General features: G+C 66.5%; 1 protein-coding gene across 1 annotated transcript; it reads left to right on the top strand.

Moving 5' to 3' along the window:
* The first annotated feature begins 44 nt into the window (after nucleotides 1–44).
* On the top strand, nucleotides 45–23,240 carry CHLRE_10g446850v5 (uncharacterized protein). Its single transcript, XM_043066897.1, has 26 exons — nucleotides 45–257; nucleotides 418–505; nucleotides 670–6,802; nucleotides 7,655–8,794; nucleotides 8,971–10,155; nucleotides 10,277–10,375; nucleotides 10,577–11,281; nucleotides 11,473–14,979; nucleotides 15,144–15,370; nucleotides 15,612–15,777; nucleotides 15,968–16,132; nucleotides 16,488–16,552; nucleotides 16,699–16,891; nucleotides 17,030–17,360; nucleotides 17,500–17,641; nucleotides 17,816–17,963; nucleotides 18,158–18,385; nucleotides 18,651–18,782; nucleotides 19,065–19,205; nucleotides 19,418–19,785; nucleotides 19,946–20,011; nucleotides 20,256–20,316; nucleotides 20,519–20,593; nucleotides 20,914–21,009; nucleotides 21,220–21,357; nucleotides 21,565–23,240. The coding sequence occupies exons 2-26, from the start codon at nucleotides 492–494 to the stop codon at nucleotides 22,447–22,449; spliced, it is 16,410 nt and encodes a 5,469-aa protein (XP_042920294.1). The 5' UTR covers nucleotides 45–257; nucleotides 418–491; the 3' UTR covers nucleotides 22,450–23,240.
* The last annotated feature ends 236 nt before the right edge of the window (nucleotides 23,241–23,476 follow it).

Genomic DNA, 23,476 nt, shown 5'->3' with positions numbered 1-23,476 from the left:
TACCGTCGTCCTTAACACACTTTACGGTTACTCCTATGGCTAGAATGTACCTTTTTCCGAGGCTGGCCATCTTTGGCTTTTCCGAGGCACTAAAGCATATCTACTGCCTTACGATGGCTGCAGTCTACTAAGCAAATTATTGACTTGACATGCGCTAGTATAGCTGCGTGGCGACAGTCAGCCGGCGAGCCTGTGCTGTGCGTGCAGCTGTGCGTGGGTGGCATACAGAGCCCCTAATTTGGTGCTCAAGTGGGAAGGTGCGTTACCAGCAGCAAGCTGCTGCTGCAATGCCAGGCGGGGGTAAAAAGGACCAGCGAGTGGGGTCACGATGGGCGGGATGTAGTCGCCGAGCTCGAGCGGGGGGCTTAAGCATATGAAAGCATCTTTATAAAGCTGTATTGCTTTTGGAGCTTGCAGGCAGGGCCTTACGGGGCAGCCCAAGCCAGGGGTGAAAACGAAATGCTGCTATCGGTGCGCTGAGCCGCCCGGCAATGACAGACGCCAGGTGAGACATCTGTCCATGCGGTTTGAAGCTGGCCGAGCGAGACCTCACTGCCAAGGGCCTCGTCAGGCCCCCCCACCCCCTACGTCACGGTACCTCACGCCTGTCCCCTCCCAACGACCGGCAAGCCCCTGCTTGAGCTTTTCTGGTCGTCAATCCACGCGCAGGCGACAAACGGAGCCTGATGACCGCGGGCGCCAGGAGCAGCCCGGCGGGTATAGTCGAGAGCGGCACGACACTGCTCAGGCACAGCCCTCAGACGGCGCCCCGCGCGAAGTGCAGCGTTCAGAAAGGCTGAGTGGCTACGACCGTGGGCGCGACCCCCGCGGTGACGGCGAGTCTGGTCATGGACGTGGCGGCCGTAGGACGCAGTCGCCACCGCCGCTGCGCCGGGGGTCGCCGGGGCGCCAGCCAGGCGGCTCCCACGAGCGCGACAGGCCACACGACAGTGGGCGTGAGCGTGAGGCCGGACACGGTGCGGTTCAGGACCGGGGCGGACCCCAGTACCAAAGCCCCGGCAAGCATGGCGTGCGTCGGCAGGATGAGCGTGCACGTGGACAGCAGGATGTGGGGCCCCGTGCTGCTGGCGGCAGCAGCCTGCAATGGGATCTGCCGCGCCGGCTAGCTTCGGGCGATGTCCGAAGCCGCGACCGTAGCAGCACCCGTGGTCAGCAGGACTGGGACCGCGGTCGCGACGGTGACGGTGACAGTGACCGAGGGCGTGACCGCGGCCTCGCGCAGGAGCGTGGCCCCGACAGAAGCTCGGAACACCTGCTTGAGCGGGGCCGGGAGCGTCGCCCAGACGGGGCCGCCGAGCGCGGTAGCAGGAGTGCAGCTTCCCGCAATCGCAGCCGTAGCCGCGACAGGGATGAATCACCCGGCCGCAGGGGTGCCGGGCTCCAGGCGGAGGACCGGCACGGCCGCGGCCGGGGCGGCGGCAGGAGCGGCAGCCGGGGCGGAGCTGGTGACCGCGGCCGGGACGGGCGCGGCCAGTACGCGGACGGTGCCAACGGTGACGAGCGCCGCGACCGCGGGAGGGGTGGCAGCCTTCCCAGCGAGAGAGACACTCGCGGCTACGGCAGATACGGCCGGAGCCAGGACCGTGACATCGAGCGAGGCCGGGGCCCAGACCGCGACACGAGCCGCAGCCCCGGACGCCGCAGCCCCGGACGCCGCAATGAGTTGGACGGCGAGGTACGGCGCGGTCCGAAACATGAGGACTACGAATCTGGTGAGGTCCGGCCCCGCAGCGAGGATCGCAGCAGACACGATGAGCAGTGGCACAGTGACCGCCTGCGGGATTCGCCCGCTTTGCACGCCGGCAGCGATGCAGCAGCAGTGTGGGCGCCCAGGCCTGTCGATGAGCTGCTTCCGATGCGGGACCGGCACGATCATGGTGACGTTGGCGGTGGGGGCGATGATGCTGGTCGCAGTGGAGGGCAAGATGCGGCATGGCAGGGCTGGGCGCCGGACGGCGAGCCCGCGCCGCAGCGCGAGGGACGCGGGCCTGAGGGCAACACGCCAGCGCTAGGGCACGAGGGCAATGCATACCGAGATTACCGCCATCGGACTCAGCAGCCAGGCAACAGGACTGTCGCAGCCTACGAGGAGCACGACGGACACGAGGCGCCGCGAGCTTATGCCGAGGGTGCCGACATCCGCAGGCAGTGGCTCACAGGGCCTGACGGATCAGGGGAGGTGTGGCCCGCAGGAGCCCAGAGGCCGCAGGGTGCAGGCGAAGCGCAGGTGGCAGCACGTGCTGGCAGCGGGCGTCACCAGCAAGACTGGCAGCGGCTGCACCAGCAGGCACTCCTTGGCAGCGGCGACCACGGGTCAGCGGCTACGCAGCGTCAAGCGCCCGCCATCCCGCCATCCGGTCCGTCAGAGCCGCGTCGGCAGCACAGCAACGGCATGCCGCCCCTGCCGCCCCCAGCACTGGAGCAGCTTCCTGGCGATCACCAGCAGCGCGGCAGCCGGGCACCGTACATGACGCACGGTGCATGGACGTCATCGCTGACGCCCCTGGGCAGCGCCAGCGCGGCATTGTCAGGGCGACTGGCGAACAGCGGCGATAGCGGCAGCCGCCAAGCGTCAATGCAAGCGCACGTGCTGCCGCAGCTGCAGGACCGCAGTGTGGCACGCCTGCCGCCGCTGCAACCCAGGGCGCCCAGCACGGGTGAGCCGCCGGTGCTACAGCCAGGCGCGCCGGTGGTGTCGCAGCAGCCGGGGCGCGCTCTCAGCGGGCTAGGACAGGCCGCAGCGGACAGGGTTGGTCAGCTCAGCAATGCAGACGCACCGGCTTGCGAGTTTTATATGTCCATGGCGGCTGCTGATGAGAATCTCACAGGCCACGTACCAGCACAATTCCCGCGGCGTAGCCGCTGGGGCGCTCTTCCTGTACCCGCATCCGGCGGCGAAGCGTCAGCGGCCGCGGCCGCAGCTGATGGCAATGCTGCTAATGTAGTGCCCACGGGGCCCTCGCAGGCGGCGGGCAGGACTTCAGACGCACTGCCCAGGGCTTCGGCTGCTGGGCAGCCCTTTGCAGTTGAGTTAGCCGCAGCAGCGGCGGGTGCTTCGCCGCCACAGCAGGAGGTGGAGGCGGAGCTGGGGCCACCAATGCCCACGGGGGCGCCAAAGCATGACGTCGCGAAAAAATTTGGAAGAGGGCGGAAGGGTGTAGCGGCTGCCGGGTCAGGCACGGCTGCAGAGCAAGAGCGCCAGGACGGTGCCACAAATGCTGCACCTGCAGGAGATGCCGGTAATGCACCTGCTCAGGCGGCTGCACGGGTGGCCACCAACAGAAATGGTGACCCAGCAGCAGCGGCAACTGGCGGCGCGGCGGAGGCGGCAGGTGCAGCGGCAGCAAGCAGGGAAGAGCCCGCCGCACCCCCGCAGCCTACACGTCCGCGGCCGGGTGCTAGGATGAGGCGTTCAATCGCAGTGGCTGTTGACGACAACGGTGACCAGTTTGGTGCCGACGGCGACGGTGATGCACTGCTCGCCGGCGCCGTCGCTGCCGCTCAGCCCAGCACTGCAGCCACCGTGGCACCAGGAGCGGCGGAAAGCAAATCGCCTGCTGCCCCAGGTTCGCCTGTGTCACCGAACAAAAACTGGATGGCAAAGGTCCTCCAGGGCAAGCAAGCCGTGGCTACTCAGGCCTCTTCGCCGACGGCTGCGTCGGCGGTGAGTTCTGGCGCTGGACCTCCGGGCTGGTCGCTGAAGCTCCATCCCAACACCATGCAGTTCTCGCTGGCCGTGCCCCCGTCGCGGATCAATCCACTGGCGGCTGCGCCGCCGCCGCAGCAGCAGCCGCAGCAGACTGAGGCCAGCACTGCCGCCACAAGCAGGAGCCCCATACATGACAGGCCGTTCCTAGCCGCAGCAGGCGGCGCTGGTGGGCCTGCAGCTGTGCCGGTAGTGGCGCAGCTCCCGCAGCAGGCGCGCGGTGGCGGCATGCACACAGCACCGCAAGGACCTGCCCGTGCGCCGCTGCCTTTGGTGCCGCCGTCCATGGTGCTGCCGCCGACAGACGACTCGCCGTCCCAGTCCCCGCGAGCGCGCTCACCCGCGCCTGCGCCCGAACACGCACCCGCATCCATGCATGAGCCTGTGCCTGGCCCTGTACTACCTTCCGCACCTGTGGCGCTGCATCCCGTGCTTCTGCCGCAGCTTTCGCCGCAGCCGGGTGCTGGCGCCGCAACGGCGCCAGTCGCTGGGCGGGGTGGCACTGCTGCGGCGGTGCGCCCTAGTGCGGGTGCCGCGGGCGATACGGATGATGACTTCGAGGTGGAGGTGGTCCGGGAGTGCGCGGCACCGCCCAGTGCTGCTGGCGCCTTCGCAGCAGTGGGCGGAACGGCGGCGGTAGCCACGGCCATGCACATGTCACTGTTGCGGGATGACAGCGCCTGCGCCGAAATGAGCGCAGCACTGGCGGGGCCCGGTGCAAGGGCGGCGGCAGGCCCCAGTCGGCAGACAGGAGTACCGCCAGGGTCGCCGCTGAAGGAGCAGCCACAGCTGCCCACGCACCTGCAAGCCCGGCCGACCAAGCAGAGCCTGCCGCAGCCCGCAGCCAGCCAGCAATCCATGCCGCTGCTCGGTGCAGCTTTGCAGGCACCGACGGCCCTCACCGGTGAGCTCCCGCAGCAGCAGCTCGCTGCGGCCGTGCCCTTGGCAGCAGAGAGCCGCGCTGCTGGCGCCGCCGCACAGGCGGGCCCGGGGGCAAAGGTGGAGTCAAGCGGCTGTGCTGCGAGTGACAGCAGCGCCGGCGGCCCACTGTCGCTGCGACAGCAGGCGGCGGAGGACAGGGTTCACGTGGCGGCAGTCGGAGGTAGCAAAGCGGCTGAGGTGGACCTCGCATGCCGCGAAGACACGGGAGCCGCGGCTGCTGGCGGCACTGCGGGGGCCGGGGTTGCTGTCGACACGTCGCCCGCCCCTGCGGTTGCCCCGCCAGCTATGCGTGCATCGGCTGATGTTCGTGCAGCAGCGGTCGCGCCCGCAGTGTCCAAGCAGCCCACAGGCACTGCTGCTGGCGATACGGCGGACGCAGTGCACGCTGTCGTAGACAGCGACGGGCACCAGGAGCAGGAGATGGCAGCCCGCACCCTGGCTACTGGAGATCCAGGGGTGGCGCCAGCAGGAGTGCCGCCCGGTGTGGCTGCCGCAGCCGGCAGCCCTACCGCGAGAGCTCCACAGGGCATTCCGGCAGTGGCTTTGCAGCCCGAGCCGCAGCCCGCGGCCGGCGCTGCCGACCCAGGTGCGGCAGCGCACGCATCACACGCGGTAGGCGCTCTCCCGGCTCCGCCGCCAACAATGCACGCTCTCCACCCGCGACCTGACGCTGCTGAACCAGGGGTAGCCCCGCAAGGCACGCGTGCTGCACAGACACGCAAGGGTGGCCCGCGCCTGGACCCTGCGGTGCGCGATGCGTTGAATGGTGACGCGGGTCAGATGCCCTCAACCGCTCACCGCCGGAGGTCGGACGAGGGCAGTTGGTCGGGTGGAAGCAGCCCCAGTGCAGCCGCAGGGGCGGGCCCAGCGTCCACAAGCGGCACAGTGGCACCGGCTGTGGGGCCTGCCGGCCGGAGGGCACGCAACGGTAGCGATGGCACTGCACCGGCGATGCCGCCTGCAGCGACACCACTTACGTCACTGCCTCCAAAGGCCAAACCGGATGGCAAGAGCAACCCAGCCGCACAGCCAAAAGCGGCCCCTCCGCCAGCGATTGGAGATGCAGCTGCAGCAGCCACGGCCCCGCCTGCTACTGCAGGGGCAGGACCGAATACGTCAGCCGGCAAGCGCAGTCGGGAGTCCGGCGGTTGCAGTGGCACCGGCGGGCCGGTGGGCAGCGTCAGTGCGGCTGCCACAAAGGCAGCAACCAAGGCGGCCAACAAGCGGGTACGCATCGAGTACTCTGCAGGCAACGCAGCGTTAGCAGCAAGCGTGCAGCCGGCGCCGCCGGCGTTGCTACCATTGCTGCCGCTGTCGGCTGCTGTACAACCTCCACTAGCGCCTATGACGCGTAGCAGCAGCAGTCAGCCGGTCCTGAAGAGTTCCCAGCAGGCACCGAAGGACCTGGCGCCAGGAGTAGTACGAGCACAGCGCACAGCTGCAGCGCCTGTAGCAGCGCCCGTGCCACAGCCGTCAGAGCCGACTCCCACCTCGCCATCACGGCAGCGCAAGGGCGTGACCAGGCCGCCTACCGAAGGTCTCAACCGGATCTTCCTGGACAGCATTGCGCAAGCAGTAGCAGATGGCAGCACTCTCCGTCAGTCGAAGACCTGGTCTGGTCCCATTCATCAGCGGCTGGGGAAGGGCGCGCGTGCAGCCAGCGCAAGCGCTGCCGCTGCCGTCAGTGAGCCACTCGGCGCGTCGGTGCATACACGCATCACGCGCAGCACAGCCGGTGCAGCAGCAGGCCCGGCGGCGGCAATCGCTGGCACTGCAAGCCTGCAAGCGCCACAAGCGGACAGGCTGCCCGGGACGGCGACGCGCACGGCAACAGGGTCGGCGGCGGCAGCGTCCGCCTCCACGGCGCGCACTGTAGCAGCGGTGCGAGCTGCGCAACAAGCATCAGCGGGTGCCCTGGCTGCCGCTGAAGTGGGCAGCACAGCCGCAGTACGAGGGGCGGGCCAGTTGGCGGCAGCGGCAGATGATGCCAGCACCCCGGCCGCTAGCGCCCCAGCCCCCAGCGCTGCGCCCGCAGAGCCCTTTCCGGCAAAGCCACTGCATACACACGAAAAGCGCGGCCTGCTGATACCGGCTTCGCGCCTGCCGGGCCTGCCGGAGCATCTACAACTGCAGGTACGTGGGATTGCGTTAGTTTCTTGGCACATGCTGCACTAGTCCGCGGATGTAACGTATAACTGACAAGGCTACTGGTGTGAAGCTGAGCTCGATAACTGAATTGTCTGATGAGGAAACATGCCACGCGATTTCGGCCAGCCAGAGGGTCATGTGAATTGGCGCGGATGGGCACAAGAGTTAGGTGTGTACGGAGGAGCACGTGGACAAATCAAACTGGCGTCATACCCATGTGCGCGTACGTGTGTGTGTGTGTATGTGTGTGTGTGTGTGTGTGTGTGTGTGTGTGTGTGTGTGTGTGTGTGTGTGTGTGTGTGTGTGTGTGTGTGTGTGTGTGTGCGTGTGTGTGCGTGTGTGCGTGTGTGTGCGTGTGTGTGTCTATGCGGGCGGGCGGGCGGGCGGGTGTGTGTGTGTGTGTGTGTGCGTGTGTATGTGTGTGTGTGTGTGTGTGTGTGACTACGTTTTCCATGTTTGCCTCCTCAAGTCTCGTGATCAAGTACGCGGGACAACCAGCGAGGCACACCAGGCTTACGCTGCCGCCACCACGCGCACCTCCTGCCCAGAGCGCACGCCTGCTCTAGAATCCACAATTACTTGCGCATCAACCCTGAACCACACCGGTGACCTCAGCAAGGTCACTCCTGACCAAAACATCGCAGGGCCAGAGGGTGGCCCACTGATCCACCTCTAGGCAAGCACAAGACAGAAAACAAACAAAACAACTCAAGCCAAGCGTCTGCGTATGTGATTTTGCCGGAATCCCGGCCATTCAGTGCTGACACTCAGCTGTTTTCCTTATGAGTCTGTTTTCCTGACCAGTCGCACGTGCGCCACGTTTGACTCTGCATGCAGGTGGTGCTGGATGACGTGCCGTTGCGCGACACTGTTGTCGCGGAGCTCACAAAAGCCAAGAGTCATGCAGCCGCAAGCGTTCCGGCGTACCAAATCAAGCCGGCGGAGCTGCGCTCGTGTAACCTGATGGGGTGCTGGCTGATGAGGCTGGACCGCCAGACGGCAGAGGCGCCGCAGCACGTAGCGGCCTCGGCGGGCCGCGACGTGGTCACGCTCTATATGAGCTCCAAAGAGCAGCATTCGGCCTCTTCAGCGCCAGCCGAGGGTGCCGGCCAGTCTGCAGCTGCTGCTGCTGCTGCTGAGACAACAGGAGCTAGCGCTGGCGGCGTTGGAAACGCTCGAGCTGGGTTAGAGGCCGCTGCAACAGCAGGGCCCGCGGCCCAGGCCACCAGCACGACAACGCGTGGTACTCCGCCTGCCGCCAGCAACGATGCGCGCGCGGCCAGGGCTGCCCGCCGCGCGGCTGCCACGCAGTCCGCTGCAAGCGGCGGCGAGGCGCGTGCGGGTGCTAGGGCGCTCGACCCGAGTGAGGAGCACACCGCGCAGGGCCCGCTTGTGCCGGCGCGGGACCCCGCCGCGGCGCCACCGGAGGTGCAGGCACCGACACAGCAGCTGCAGCAGACGCAGCAGGGGCCCACAACGGCTGCAGGGGTGCAGGGCGCTGCAGGGCATGTTGCTCTGGCTTCAGATGAAGCTGCAGCTAGCGCCGCCCCCGTGCCGGATCTCGCTGAGGCTGCTGCTGAAGCTGGGACAGGGCTGGCAGCCAGGTCGGCGACGGACGCCGAAGTTGCGGGCCCCGCGGGCGCCTGCGGACCTCGAACACGGTCTGGGAGCCACGCAGCAGCCCAGTTGTCTGGTGGAGCTGTAGCTTTGGGCGGCAGGGCGGCTGGCGGCAGTGTGGGGTCAGGAGGACACCAGTCAGGCGTGGAAGCCGAGTCTCCGGCGCAGGCGCGCGTGTCAGCCTCCATATCGCCAGGGCCTTCTGCGCGCATCGTGAGCGGATCGCCAGGGGCAGCGGCTACCGCTGACGGCAGGGAGGCGACGCCCGGTGCTGCTGCGAAGATAGGTGACTTGAAATTCCTGGATGTGGAGGTACAGGGCTTCGAGCCAAAGAAGGGCAGCAACTCCTGCGAGATCCAGGTGATGTGTTTGTTTCGCACGGCTGGCTGCTCATTGACGCTGACCGACTTACGCTGATGATGTTGTTTACTCTTGCAAACTGCTCTCACCACCACGCATGCTGTGCACAGAACATGCCTGCTTTACTTCACCGTCGTCTGATAATGGTCTCCTGTGAACGTGCATGTGCCGGTCAGGTCTACAAGAACGGCGTGGAGATCAAGCACCTCAAGAACATACCCACTGTGGACAAGGCCAAGAGCACCACCGTGCGGCGGGTCAGTTGCCGCCACCTGGAGGACTTCAGCGACATGTGGGTGCAGCGGTGGGAGGCGTCCGGCCTGCCGCGTAAGAAGCACGTGCTCAAGCTGTTCCTCAGCACCTCGGCGCCGCAGCAACCGCAGCAGCCGCCTCACACAGAGGATGCGGGCGCGGATGCGGGCGCAGATGCTGCGCGGGACGCCGCTGCGCCGGCTGAAGTTCCTGCAGCGGTGCCTCCCGAAGCCATGGCGGCGCAACCCATGGCTACGCCCGCCGCGTCGTGCGCCGGGCACGAACCCGCCCAACGGCATACTGTTGCGGCAGAGCCGCCTGCGCAGGCAATGCCGGCGCCTCAAGAGGAGCTGACTGCAGCTCCTGCTCCGGTCAAAGCCTCAGGCGCGCTGGCGTCTGCAGCGCCTGTGCACCCGGCCGGGCCAAGTGCCGCTGCGTCGCTGGCTGCGCCTGCGGGCAGCGCAGCTGTGGCTGCTGCTTGGGGTTCGGCGGGCCCGGATGGGCAGGCCGCCGTGCAGAGTCGCGACGTGCCGGTGGACGCCAGCTCGGCTGCAGCTACACAGACAGTCGGCGCAACTACGGAGGGCGCTAGCAGGGCACCTGTGCCAGATCAGGGCCCGCAGCCGGCGGCTCTGGCACAGCTGGAGGCGGAGGGATATGCGGAGGCGCAGCCGCCGCAGCTGCTGCGGCCTGAGCCGGAGGCTGAGGCGCATCTTCCTCCACAGCCACAGCCGCAGGTCGTGCCGGTGGCGACACAGGAGCCGCCTGGGCCGGTAGCACACGACGGCGGCAACGTGGAACGCGAGGCCGCCGCTCCCGGACATCGGGTGGTAGCGGCTGAGGCACTGGAGCACGTGGAGCCAGCTGTGGGGCCCACGATGCCGGCAGATGCGGCAGCAAAAGCGGACGCTCATTGTGCGCACGCCGGCGTCAACATGCCGCGATCTGTGCCGGTACAGGCAGCTGCCCCGGAGCAGGAACAACTTCCTGCAGGTCCGCCAGCAAGCGGCGGAGCCGCCGGCGAGCAGGCGCCTGACGGCTTGCTTGCAGCTGCAGGTGCTGGCGGTAATGCTGGCGTGCAGCCGCCGGGACCCACCTGGCCGATGGAGGTCAGTATGTGGGTGTTGCAATTAAGCTGCTGGCGGGTGCTTCACCACGGCTCACACACCATAAGTGCCTTGCGGCACATCTGCTTGCCGCATAATGCTTGCTGCGCATGCAAAATCGCAGGGTGTGCTGGAGGCGGCCGTCCACATCAAGCACAACCGCAAGTACCTGCTGCTGCCAGCCAACATCACTGAGGCGCTGCCGCAGTCCGTCAGCGTGACGGTAAGGCAGCTTGACAGCTCCACGTTCCTACGCATGACAAAGGGTGTAGGCCGCCACGCTGCAGTGTAAGATGGCGGCTGCGTGCAAGAAGTACGTTAGCCTGACGCATTCAAGCTTCACGCGCAATCAGCTACTGTATCTTCCCAGGGTATGACTTGCACCGTATTGCTTCGTCACCCTTTGTCCTATCCTTGTCCATAGGCTGTGGTAGACGGCACAGACGTGCTGGACCTACCGTGGCGGACGTTGGAGGTCAGGCCGCACGACGGCGCCATGCACCTCTATTGCGGCCCGGAGGGACCGGGGCCGCTGAACCGCATGCAGCTGCTCGCAGTGGTTCGCACCGCCCACGACCGGCTGGAGCTGCGCCTGGCGCGGCCACTGGTGGTGCGCCCCTCCGCCTCGCGCCAGGACACGGCGGGCTCGGGCCCTGGCGCAAGGAGCCCTGCAGCCACAGTGGCCACCACGGCTTTGTCCCAGCCGCTATCGGGCGCATCCGGCGGGGCAACCCGGGCTGGCACAGCAAAGGCCGCCGCGGCAGCCGGCGTCATGGGGCAGGCGGTAATGGAGGCAGCTGCTGATCCGCGGAGCGCACTGCAAAGCAATGCCACAGCTGCCTCACAGGCAGCCGCTGCAGCAGCGGCACCGCCGCCACCGCCGCTACCGCCACCGTTGCTACCAGCAACGCAAGTGCCAACAGCTTCTCCGCCCAACAGCACCATAGCACGCGGAGGGGCAGGAGCGGGCTCACGCACGGCTGTGGCTGTTGCGGGAATAGCTGCAGCAGGGGTGCGTGGGGCAGAAGTGGCTGGGGCGGCGGCGATAGCAGTTGCAGGTGATGGAGACATGGCTGGCAACTCGGTGGCCGTGCTGTCTGGTGGTGGTGTGCCCACCCAGCCCATCGAGGTGCGTACATGGCGACAGCCCCGGAACCCACTAGCCTTGCAGCCCAGGACACCACTCGCGTTGCATTCCTGCTCGCCGTCTTGCCATGTCGCGTGCTAATCTGGTCCTGCACCACCTGTTGGGCTCTTGCTGACATTCCACTTGGACCGTGCCGTCACTATGTATCACTACGTGTGAAATTGTATACGCAGGCCCGGCAGGAAGGACCGGAGGAGGCGGGTGTTCCTGCCGATGCACACGGGGCCGCCCAGCTGCTTGAGACAGCGGCACCGGAGGAGGACATGGCTGTCAGCGCTGAGGAGCAGGGCTCGCTGCGTGCAACCGCGCGGCGGCGTCCAACAGGGGAGGGCGCGAACGCCTCGGCATCGCTGAGCAAACAGGGGGTCCGGACTCCTGCAGGCGCGCCTGCCACAGGGGCAGCCGCGCTTCCGTCCGCTGCCGAGGCTGCAGCGGCGACGCAGGCAGCCACCGGCGCTGCAGACGACGAGCTCCTGCCCCGCGTGCCGCCGTCTCTCCGCACAACCGTCTCGGCTGCAGCTTCGGGGACCGGGGACGACGGGTACGCGCCCACGCATGCCCTGGCGTCTGTTGCGGCCACGCCTGCGCCACACGTTGCGGTCCCTGGCGGTGCTGAGGCTGCGGAAGTCACAGCTGTAGCCGCAGTGCCCGAGGCCGAGGCGCAGGCCGAGGCTGAGGTAGCCACGGCGAATGCAGGCGAGGGGGGTGCCGGAGCAGCAGCCGCTGCGATTCCCCAGCAGCGCTCCCCCGCTTCAGCAGCGGAGTCGAACGACAGCACGCCGGCAGACGGGCTGCCAGCTCTGCGGCAGCGGTCGGTCGCGTCCAGGGCGGTTGCTGTGCTGGGCGCCGAACGGGCGGCCGGTCTGGGCAGCGCTGGTGCAGGTGGCCACGAGGCTACCGCGGATGCGCTCGTGGCTGCAGGGCAGTGGGCTGCTGCAGGAGCAGCGGGGCAGGGCGGCCTGGACGCCGCGCAGCCGCAGGCAGCTGGAGGTGCCAGGGGAGCGTGTGTCGCCGCTGCTGCTCCGGAGGATGCTGTGGATGATGCTGCGGCCCGGGACCGCGCAGGCAATGAACTGGTTGGCATCCTCTCGAACCTGGCGCGCCGCCAGCAGTGGAGCAACAGCCGTGCCAGCGGCAGCGGCGGGTGCGGGGATACGGAGCTGCTAGTGCCAGTGCAGCGGGCCTCACCGGAGCAGATACAGCAGATGTCGCAGGCCCTCAGCCCGGCTAGGCGGTCGGCGGCTCCTCCTGCAGCCGGCTGGATGGAGCTTGCGCCCTACGTACCACCTGTTCCAGCGCCTGATGTCAATGCTGGTGCGGCGGTAGCGGCAGCCGGCAGGCAGCTGGCGTCGGACGATCCAGGGGCCGGGCCACCCGCCAAGCGCCCGCGCATGGAGGCCGCGGCGCATGCGGGCGGCACACGCATTTTTCAGCTTCCGGAGGCCCTGTTTGATGAGTCCCTGATGGGGCCGCTTCATTCCATGGGATTATCGCTCCTGATGATGACTGCGTTCTCAGCCGGGCCGGGCACCGGCGCCGAGGATGCTGACTCCGATGCAGCCGCACAGGACCCGGAGTCAGCGGCCACAGCAGCAGAGCTGCGCCGTCTGATTAATGAGGTTATGTCGCAATCGCGAGCGGGCGTCGCACCGTACGTGGCCAAACTCGAGTTCATGCAGCGCTTGAGCACAAGCCTCTTACCAGCAGCGGCCGCGCCAGGTGGGCTGCCCAAGAGAACGGCGTACTTCGTCGACCAAGCTTTCAACGCCAACGTCATGCTGGCATTGATGGCACATCCGGGCTTGCTGGACGGCGTGTCTGCCAACACTGGCGGGTCGGGGGCAGCTGGCCCGGGTCCGGCCCCGCCAGGCGGCGCAGGGGGGGCGGCGGGCGGCGGCTCGCCTGCCACTGGCAACCCGCAAGGCCCGGTCCACGATGGACCTGGCGGCGCTGGTGGCTCTGGGGCAGCAGGCGCAGGTGCAGGTGGCGCCGGCCCCAGTGGCGCCAATCCTCGTGGAGGCGGCCGAGGCGCAGGCAACACCGGTGTGCCCCGGGCGGGAGCGCAGGCCCAGGACGCCAGGTCCCAGGTGCTTTCGCCGGGCGTGCAGACCCGGCGCGCAATGGCTCGGGATGGTGGCGTGCTGGCGGCGGGCGCGGCATCTTCGGCATTGCCCGGCAGCGCCTCGGCATCACCCGGTGTGCTGGTGCCGCTGCCGGCAGTGGCGTGCCCAGCCGCTGCCCCCTTTGTCGGTGCTGCGGCTGCGGTGGCTGCGGCAGCTTTGCTGGGGCCGGCCGGGGCAGGGCCGTCCGGGCCGCCTTTCGCCGATGCCGGGGGCCCGGCTGCACTGCACCCCACGCGGACTGACGCATCCGGCATCATGGCGCCGGTGTCTGCACCCGCCCAAGCCGTCACAGCCGTGGCTTTCGCGGCACCGGCCCCGACTACAACAGCTGCCGCAAGTGTTGCAGAAGCTGCACCCAGCACATCGGCACGCAGCGCTGAAGCTGTGGCTGCGGGACCTGCTACGGCTGCCGCGGCAGGTGCAGGACCGCTGGGCAAGCCGCCGCCGCACCCTGGCAGCCTGCCACCACTGAGTCATGGTGCGCGCAACGGCGCGGGCACTTTGCGGCGGAAGCAGCTGGCAGGGACTCCCTCGCAGTCCGCAGCCTGCTCGGACAACTCTCGTGGCTCATCGCAGGGCTCACCACCAGAAGAGTCTCCTAGCACGGACGCACTGCGCCAGCCCCTACCACCTCCGCCACCACAGCTGCACCTGCCACACCCGCAGCTACAACAGACCCAGCCGCACGCGCGGGTGCAGCCGCCCAGCCAACCTGCGGCACAGCTGGAGCCGGCGCCGGAGGGGCAGTCACAGCCGCAGCCGCAACAGCGACAGCAGCGGCACGAGGCCCTCCATTCCGGCAGCCCGGCAACAGGATCGCGACGCGTAAGCCCGCACGTGGCAGACCAGAATGCCGCTGCTGCTGAACCGTCCGGGCCCCGCACCGAAGTGGCAGGCCCTCGCACGCGCAGCGCGGCCGCTCATGAGGCCTCCAGAGCCGCCGACACCAACAGCAGCGGCCGCATCGGGGAGCGCACGGCGGAGGGCGGCGTGTCGCAAAGGCCGAGGCGGGAGCACAAGCCGACCAAACGCTACATTCAGGACGACGAGTCCGACGGCGAGGGCGAGGGCTGGAGACGCCGGCCGAATCGTCGCGTTCTCCTCTCGGACAGTGACAACCAGGACGGGGTGGAGCAGCAGCCGCGGCGAGGACGCGATGAGGAGGAGGAGGACAGCCTCAGGGGCCGCACCACCGGCGATGCGGCGGCGGCCCTGCCACCACCACCGCTGCCGCCGCCGCCAGGTGCAGCAGCTCAGGCTGAAAGGCAAACCGGCAGATTGGCGCCGGCCGCAGCGGTGGTGGTTGCTGCGGCCGCAGGCGGCCGGGCCGCGCCTGTGGCGCTGGTACAGCCTGGCGAGCCCGGCAGGCTTGGAGCGGTGGCCCGGGCAGCTGTGCCAAGCGTAGGCTGGGTGATCGGCCTACCCCCGGGCGCACTGTTGCCACTGACCGTCTGGCCGAATCCCGTGGAGGCCCAAGGGCCTCCGCAGGACGGGCGTGTGGCGGTGGAGGGTGGGGCTGTGTACCCAGCTTTCCCGGCGCAGGAGCTCTTCTACGGAGTGAGTGCGGTATATAAGCCTTAGCTATACTGCATGGCATCCTTGCATGCTAATTTTGTTGTTCGTACCGCGTGCCGGTGTGTCCTGTGCGACGCCTCTCTCTGCACACACGCTGCTTGCATCAATGGCAACTCCGCCTCGTGTAATTGCATCGCTTAATGCAGAACGGCCAGCGATGGAAGGCAGGCGGCAAGCTGCAGATACACCACGGCATGAGGGTCGGGCATACTGACGGCAAGCGCCCGAGGCTGCTGTGCGAGACAGACCTGGCGCTGGCGAAGGAGCCGGGTCAGCTGGACAAGCTGTCGGTGTCCAAGTCGTGCCACGCGTGTGACGCCACCTTCATCGCCGCGCCGTGCGAGTGGTGCGGCATCGTTGGCTTCTGCAGCAGGTGAGCCCGTGCGTGGCGCCCCGGCTGCGGCCCGTGCGATGCGTCATTGCAAAGCACGTGCGCAGTGACCTGTGCAGAAACCCGGAAAGAAAACACCGGCAAGAATCCGGTTGCAGCTCGCTGTGTGCCGCTATTTGGTGCACAAGTACGCTGCCGTCTGCACTCGTATTCGCATTCGCATTCGCATTTACGCACTTGAAAGTACGCGTCTGGTCAGAACCCCTTCGGATCTTGCCTGCAGCTGCTACGAGACGAAGCTGGGCGTTTCGGGCCAGATGGCCTACACCGAGGTCATGGCCAAGTGCCTCAAGTGCCGCCGCCTCTGCGCCTGCAAACGCTGCGTGGACCTCCCCGGCTTCGGCCGCCATAAGTTGCCGCGACTCCGCACCACCCTGGACATGCGCCAGGTGTGTAGTCCGCAAGATCAGCAAGGTTTGGTGCATGGTGACGTGTCGGGCATGGCTGTCAGTGCCAGCAAGCTACATGCAAGCCGCGCTTACAAGTTTTCGGGCCGCACTTGGACCATGTGTGGAATCGGCATGACGTAGCGCTTGGCCCGCCACACACAGTCCTGCGTGTTTCCTGCCATAACGACAGGACATGGCTCGCCACGCGCTGCGCTACCTGTTCGGACGCGGTGGCAGCGGTGCGCCGGGCGCTGCCGGCCCGCTGCTGCCTCAGGGCGGGGCGCTGGGAGCCTATCTGCACCGGGAGCGGGCGGCGCTGGCGCAGGCGGGCAAGGCGCTCGAGGACGTGAAGGAGGTAAGTGCGTCTGCCTTCCGGATGTTGCGACATTTTATGGAATGGGGCCAGGGCGTCAATGCCCCGGCAAGTACGTTTATTGAGTGGATGGATGGAGAAAAAACATCAGTAGGATGGGACAGGGTAAGGGGCCGGTTGCCGTAGTCCCGTAGTGAGCAGCATCTTTCCAAAACCCAACAATCAAATAGCAACGTCAAGGCAAGGTTGCGCAGCTGATACAACGTTGGAGTCACTGTACCGAGACATTGCTGACTGGCTTGCAGGCAGGTAGCCTGTTGACGCGCCCTGACGGCGGAAAGCATGAGTGCAGTAGTGAAATCCAGCTGCACCCTCAAACTCTTCGGCACCCCCACAGGTCGACATGAGGAAGAACCGCACCGTCTGCGACCTGTGCTGTACCTCAATTCCCGCAATGTACTGGTGAGCAGCGATGAGTGCTCGTGAAGCCAACTTCTTGAAACGCGGTCTTGTTACCTTCTTGAGCCTGCAGCAGAGAGCTTGGGCACGTGTCGCACGTGAATTGGCTACTCCTGCTGGTGACCCGTGTTGCCACTCTGTCGCCGCAGGTGCTGCACCAGCGCCGGCTGCAAAAAGGAGTTCTGCCTTCAGTGCTGCGCGGAGGGCCCGGCCGAAGCGGCGACAACGGCCGGCGGCGAGCCGGCGCAGCCGCGCTGCCCATGGGAGGGCTGCAGGGGCCACGTCCAGCTGCACACCTTCATGCGCAAGCCCTTCCATGCGGTGGTGCTGCGCGCGGAGCAGGTGCGGGCAGGTCGCCAGTGTCAGTGAGTTGGTGCGCTACTGCCCATCAAGCCATGCATCCGCAAATGTCACGCGTTTTCGCATGCCACGTGTAGTCATGCTTCTGCAATACTGGCTTGCGCCGCGTTTCACGTGCAGGAATTCGGGCCGCCGGCAGCTGCTACGTGTGCTGCAGGGCAGCGTGTTGCTGCAGCGGCGGCGGCGCCCAGCGTTTCGCAGTCGTTCTGGAGCCCGCACCTGGTCATCCTCTCGGAGACAGTGCTGCGCCCAGAGCTCTTTGGCTCCGCCAAGCAGCGGGAGACGGCCCAGCAGCAGGCCTTGGCTGCGCTGCGGCGCCTGCAGGCGTGGAAGCAGAGACAAAGCCTGCAGCAGCAGCGGCAGCAAGCGCAGCAGCCTCAGGCCCGGGACGGGGCGGAGCACAGTATCGTGATACAGGCTTGCGGCAGCGAGGTGGCGGCGGCCGAGCTCGGTACGTGTCGCTGCCGCCAAGTTCCCGTTCGCGCATGCCATTACCCCGTTGTCATGTCTGTACACACCTGGTTGCAACCCGTCTCAGTTGATGTGGCCATTGAAGCGCTGCTGCCCGGCCCGCACGTGTAACCACACAGGCATTGGGCTGTACAGGCCGGGCCAGGCGGTTCCGCCGGGCAAGGTGGTGGCCTGGGGCCGCTACGTGCTGCCTGAACAGGACGTGCGCCTGGCCAAGCCTTGGTGGCTGCCGGGCATGGTCAACCCTCAGGGCCACGCGCCGTAAGTCCCACAGGCTTTCCATGCGGCTGAAGCTGCGATGTCGTTCCCCTTTCCACCATCGCTAGTCCCCTGTGCCTGACGGATACTGCGCACCTGCCGTCTTGGTCTTACAGCCCCTTCTAGGACCCTACATCGCTCTCGGCGTTCCCTGAACACGGCGTGATCAAATCACAGGCACATCTTCTCGCCGCTGGCAGCGGACCTGCAGCCCTCCTCGCCGCGCTTCGTGCCGTACTGTCTCATCTTCCAGGAGCGGTGGGCGCTGCGCGAGTCGGTCCTGGTGCGCGAGTGCCCCATGCGCGGCGACCTGTGGTGCCCCGAGGTAAGGGAGCGCGCGATGTGAGCAGCTGGGCACCGTGATGACGTTAGGTTAGCAGGGCTCTGTGGCGTGCTATGATACGGTAATGCAGAATGGTTTGTGGTATGAAATGGTGGTGTTGGCATGCGTTGGAGCACAAACGGACACGCTTAAGTCTTCGCAAAGCAACACTGCCGCGCCTCCGTGCTTGGTCGCAGGGCATTTTTCGCGGCGTGGAGGAGGGTATTCGGCGCTGCAAGGAGCAGGCAGTCAGGCAGGCGATGAAGCAGACTGAGAAAAAGGGGCCAGCCGTTCAGGCTGCTGCCGTCGCCGAAGCCAAGAGGAAGTGGGAGGGCGCTGAGGCCCTGAAGATCATCAACTGCGCGGACGGCTTCCGGCAGGTCAACGACATGTCCGGCGCCGACTTCGCCAAGGCGTTCCGCAAGGTGGGTGGCTGCTTGTGTGGGGGCACATGTGTAGCGGTAAAGTACTGAAGCTGCGGCCGCGCCCCCAGGGGCCGCACGGCGGCGTACCGTATGTCAGTCCGTGAAGCGCCTGCTATGAGCCTGCACTTGGTCGCGCGAGGGCAGGGGGACATGGCTCTTGGGCCGCTCTTCCTGCCCGACACCCGCCTGCGCTCCGCCCTGCGCTGGCCTTCACCTTGCCGCCGTGCCCCTGGATTTGACAAGATAACTCCACTTCGCTGCACAGGGCTTCGAACCCAAGCGCACCGAGCCCGCGGTCAAGCCCGCGGCCGAACCCGCGGCCAAGGAGTTCATGGGCAAGCTTAAGGACTTCCCGCCCTCCTCCGACTACTTCGAGGTGCTGCCCGAGCAGTGGGAGGTGGGTGAATGCGATATAACGTTGACCTTAGGTCAGGGTCGTGGCTCCTACCGTGTCTGCGGGGTGAACGCATGACATGATGCTGCGGGCGCCTGGCGCATGTGCGTGTCGACCGTGCACCTGCGGTCTTCGACCCCATGTCAGCAAAGGGGCAACACTGAAACAAGCTGCTATTTTACACAAGTACATCTGCCTCAGCGTGTCTACCCATGGGCCCTTCTTACACACCTGCCTCACCCCATTCCGCCACGCCTCTTCCTGGACTATCCTCCGGCCCGTCAGGACTTCGTGGTGCGCGGGCTGCCGCTGCAGTGGATGACCCGCCCCGACGAGGCGCCGCTCAACCTGGCCACGCAGCTGCCCAGCAACGCCAACCCCACAGACCTGGGGCCCAAGAGCTACATCGCTTTCGGCACACCCGAGGCGCGTGGAGCGGTGGCCATGATGCGGATGTGGTTGCCGCCAGGCAGCGTGGCAGCCGCGAACTGCCTGCTCGCTGCATGCTGCATGCATAATTGGTTCGCTTTCTGTCCAGATTGTGTCAAAGCGGGCATTCCCTTTCTAGCCTGACCAAGACGACTCGTTACGCACCCCGCTCATCACATCTTCACCTGTATTCCACCCCGCCCCCGCAGGAGTTTGACGATGGCAAGGGCACGGAGCGCGACTCGGTCACCAAGCTGCACCAGGACATGAGCGACGCCGTCAACATTCTTAACTTCGTGCAGGTCAATGCCGAGGAGCGCGACCTCTACGGCCTGCCGAAGCAGTCGCCCGAGGAGGTCGCCATGGCGGCGGTGGATGCCCGCCGAGCACAGGCAGGCGCAGGCGGCACTAGCAGGGCCGGCACGACGGGTGCGGGCGGCGGCGATGGCCGCAGCAAAGCGGCGGAGTCGCAGGCAGCGGTCTTCGCGGCGGCGTATAACGAGGTGGAGGCGGCGTGGCGGGAGAAGATGCCGCCGGTGCGGTGCGGCAACCAGCTGCCAGCAGCAGACGACCCCGGGTGGGTGCGGGTGGGCGCAGTTTCCGAGTTTCTGAACTGGACGCGTATCTGTGTGCCGCGTTAGCGGTTGATGCTCGATCGTTGAAGCGGCTGAAGCTTAGTCGTTCCGGCCCTGGGCTCACACTGCCTCGTGCGCTGCCCCGCACCGCGCCGCCCGCAGGTACAAGCTGGCTGGGGCGGAGTGGGTGATCTGGGCCCCGGGCGAGGACACAGAGGCGCTGCGCAGGTGGGGCCTGACCTGACTCGCTTGGCCAAGCGGCAAACCACGGCTTGTTCCTACCAAGCCGCCTAGCACGCCAGCTAGCGCGGCAAAGGCAGCATCCCAGTCCCACCTGCGTTACACGTTGTGCGTTGCGCGCTGCACGACTGTTGTACACATACATCCGTGTCTTTCCCTTGCTTTTTCACACACACACACACACACACACACACACACACACACACGTGTGTGTGCCTGTTTACCCATGCAGGTACCTGACGGCCCACGTGGGGGAGTTCCAGCACCAGGGCGAGCCCATCCGCCCGGAGCAGGTGCGTGGGTGGGCGGCTGCAGCCTCACACTCACAGCCGCGGCAGCTGCAGCAGCAGCAGCAGCCGGTGCAGCCCGCTTCCCGTGCATTGCGGTGCGCTCTGGGGCGCCCACATCGACAACGCGCCCCTGCAACAGCACGTTCGCTTAACCTGTCACGTGCGCACGTGTGCTGCTTCTGCCGTTCCGTGCCGTGCCGTGCAGGTTGATGACCCGGTGTTCCAGCAGTGGTTCTTCCTCACCAGGCGCCACCTGCAGGGGCTAGCGCGGGAGCAGGAGGTGTGTGTGCGGGAGCGGACAAGCGCACTGCTGTGTGCGTGCAGTCAAGCGCGCAAAGAAAGGGGACAGATGCGGGACTGTGCGCGCAGATGTTGGGTGGGCAGAATGACCGCGCGCGCGTCCCCGTTTGAGTTTGTGCGCGTGCGTCCAGTGTCGCGCCATGGGTGGTGAGCCGCGCAGCCGCTCCAGCCGAACGTCATTGGCAAGCTACTGGTTGTGGTCAACGGCAGAGTGCCTTGCAGCCTGTCCTGCGCGCCGCAGCCGTCAGCACTCAGCCTGGCCCAAACCTGCTCCCGTCCCAACCCCCAAACCAACCCCAGGGCCGCTTCTGGGTGTTCGAGCAGAACGAGGGCGAGGCTGTGTTCATCCCGGGCGGCTGCCCGCACCAGGTCCGCAACCTACGCTCCTGCATCAAGGTGAGTGAGCCCATGCCTGGTGACTAGCTGTGCGCACGTCAGTGCCACTCCGCAGCCCCGCGCGCGGTACGACCCACACCCTGATGCACAACCACCACAAGCGAACGCTCCTACCCGTAGGACTGGTTAGCACTGTTGCTGCTGTTCCTTCTCGACGCCATGGCCCCTGAACACTGAGGCTTGTTGACGCCTACCTTCTTGGCACTGCAGACGGCGGTGGACTTTGTGTCGCCCGAGGCCGTGGACGAGAGTCTGGCCATGGCGGCGGCCTTCCGCAAGATCCCCACCCGCGACCCCTACGCGCCCAACTTCCAGCCTTACAACGACGTCTACTCGGACAAGCTGCAGGTGCGCCAGCTGAGGACCTGTGGCGAATGGGGCTGGAGCTTCAGGCTTGTATGGTTGCCCTTGAGCTGGTGTCCGGTTGTTGCCGGAGGGTTGGTGTCGTGACTTCAGCGATGCTTTCTTTGCCAACTTGCGAGGCCCTTTTGATTACATACCTGCGCGCATATTGTCTCCTTAAACACACAACATGCACACCCGCGCACCCTGCAGGGCCTGCTCATCGCCATGAGCGGCGCCGTCGAGCAGTTCCGCACGCTGTACCCCGGGGCCTACAAGGCGCAGGCAAGCCCGGTCGGCAGGTCCGCCGCTGCCCTGGCCCCGGCCGCTGCTGGTGCCACCGCTGCCGCGGCAGGCTCGGCTGCCGCGGCCGCGGGCACTTCTTCCGCAGGTGGGAGCGCAGGCCCCACAATGAGCCCCAAAAAGCCGCGTGCCGGTAACAAGCCAGCCGTCGGGCTTACTGCCATGGCCGGAGGTCGGACAGGTGGCGGACGCGGTGGGTGCGCTGGAGGTGATGGAGCTGGAGGCCGTGGCGGCCGCGGCGGGCGTGGCCGCAAGCGCATCCGCTCCACCAGTGCAAGCGAGGAGGACGAGGGGGAGGCGGAGGACGGCTCGGATTATGGCCCCCGTGCCCGCACCGACTCCCAGCACGAGGACAGCACCGTGCGGGGCGGCAGGCCGGGATCAGCGGGCGGCCGAGGCGGGCGTGGCCGGGGCGGCCGGGGCCGGGGCCGGGGCCGGGGCAGCCGACCTGACGGCGCCGAGGGCGGCCGCGGACACGGGCGCGGGCGCGGGAGCGGGCGCGGTGCATCTGGCACCGGGAGCACGCTTGCGGCGGCAATGACGGCATCGAGCCCGCGCAAATCCAATCGGGCGCGCAGCATTGCGAATTACAACGAGGACCACTATGACGAAGAATTGGAAAGGACGGTGTCTGCACCCAGCCCGAAGGCGGCGACGGGCAGACAAGGCGGCCGAGCGGCTCGGGCGGAAGGAGCGGAGGGGACCGCCCGCCACGCCGCCGCCAACGGGCAGGCGCGGGATGACGACATGGACGACGAGCACGTGGTGGACGACGACGGCGACGTGGACGAGTAGTAGGGGGTTGAGACGGGGTAAATGAGCGCACTGTAGGGTTCGTGGCGTCCCGCCCAGCTGCAGCAGCTTTGGGTGGGCGGGCCACTTGCTAGGTTTACTAGCAGTGTCCTCTGTAGCATGCTGTGTTTGAGTGTACGATAATACGCGTGTGTGTGAGTACTGATGCAAGGTTCACCATGTCGGCAACGTTGGAGTTGGACTGTATAAGCCAAAGCCCGGCATAGTCGCCGCGATGCTGCAGCCGGGACGGATGTCATCGTTTCCGGCCGCCAAATGATGGTACCGTAGCTAGTTGCTCCAGAGCTTCTGCGGCAGCAGTAATATCATAAAAGCTGATCGGTGAAATAGCGCTGCTAACTTCAATGTGTCAATCAGGTCAAGAGATTGCAGCATGAAGGCCAGGATAGTCAGCGTGCAAGTGGATACCTTACGTGACATGTGAGACGCGCTCAGAGCATGTTGAACGCCCAATGAAATTGCCGCGACCAGATGGAAGTGATCTAGGATTGGAACTCAGCGGCAGCCAAGTGTGCCGTACCAAATAATGGCTTTTGACGCGACTGCCGGTGCAGACCAAGGTGCAGACACGTGGGGGTGTTGGAGATGTGCAGGCCGTTTCAGGGCACATGTTCGTTGTGCTCGCCGTTGTAGCATGAAGCATTGATCATGGCTGGGACCTGGCTGGGAACCCCTCTCCTTATCGCTATCAAGCCCGAAGGCGGCAGCAGTTCCAGGGCAGGTTGTTCAGGCGGGTGTGGCCGACAGCTGCCATTGCTCACTGGGAAAGGCGCGCAGATGTGGCCTTGGCAGGCATGGCAGCCTGCCGCAGGTCCTGGTGTATGGGGCATAGGGGCAGTGGTAGCAGCGGATGCAGCTCCCCACCGCAGCCGGCAGACGGGCAAAACCGCAAAAGCACACACTCCCTTGGGAGCAGCTTCAGGGTCTAAGGCTGGCTTTCTAGGCTCTCCCGAGACTCCGGACTTCGGCGTGGGGGCGACATGCATCCATGTATCATTGACGCCCGGCA

This window comes from Chlamydomonas reinhardtii, chromosome 10 (genome assembly GCF_000002595.2).
Source record: "Chlamydomonas reinhardtii strain CC-503 cw92 mt+ chromosome 10, whole genome shotgun sequence".
In the NCBI taxonomy this organism is placed as follows: Eukaryota; Viridiplantae; Chlorophyta; class Chlorophyceae; order Chlamydomonadales; family Chlamydomonadaceae; genus Chlamydomonas; species Chlamydomonas reinhardtii.
This window is presented reverse-complemented; position numbering and strand designations above follow the sequence as displayed.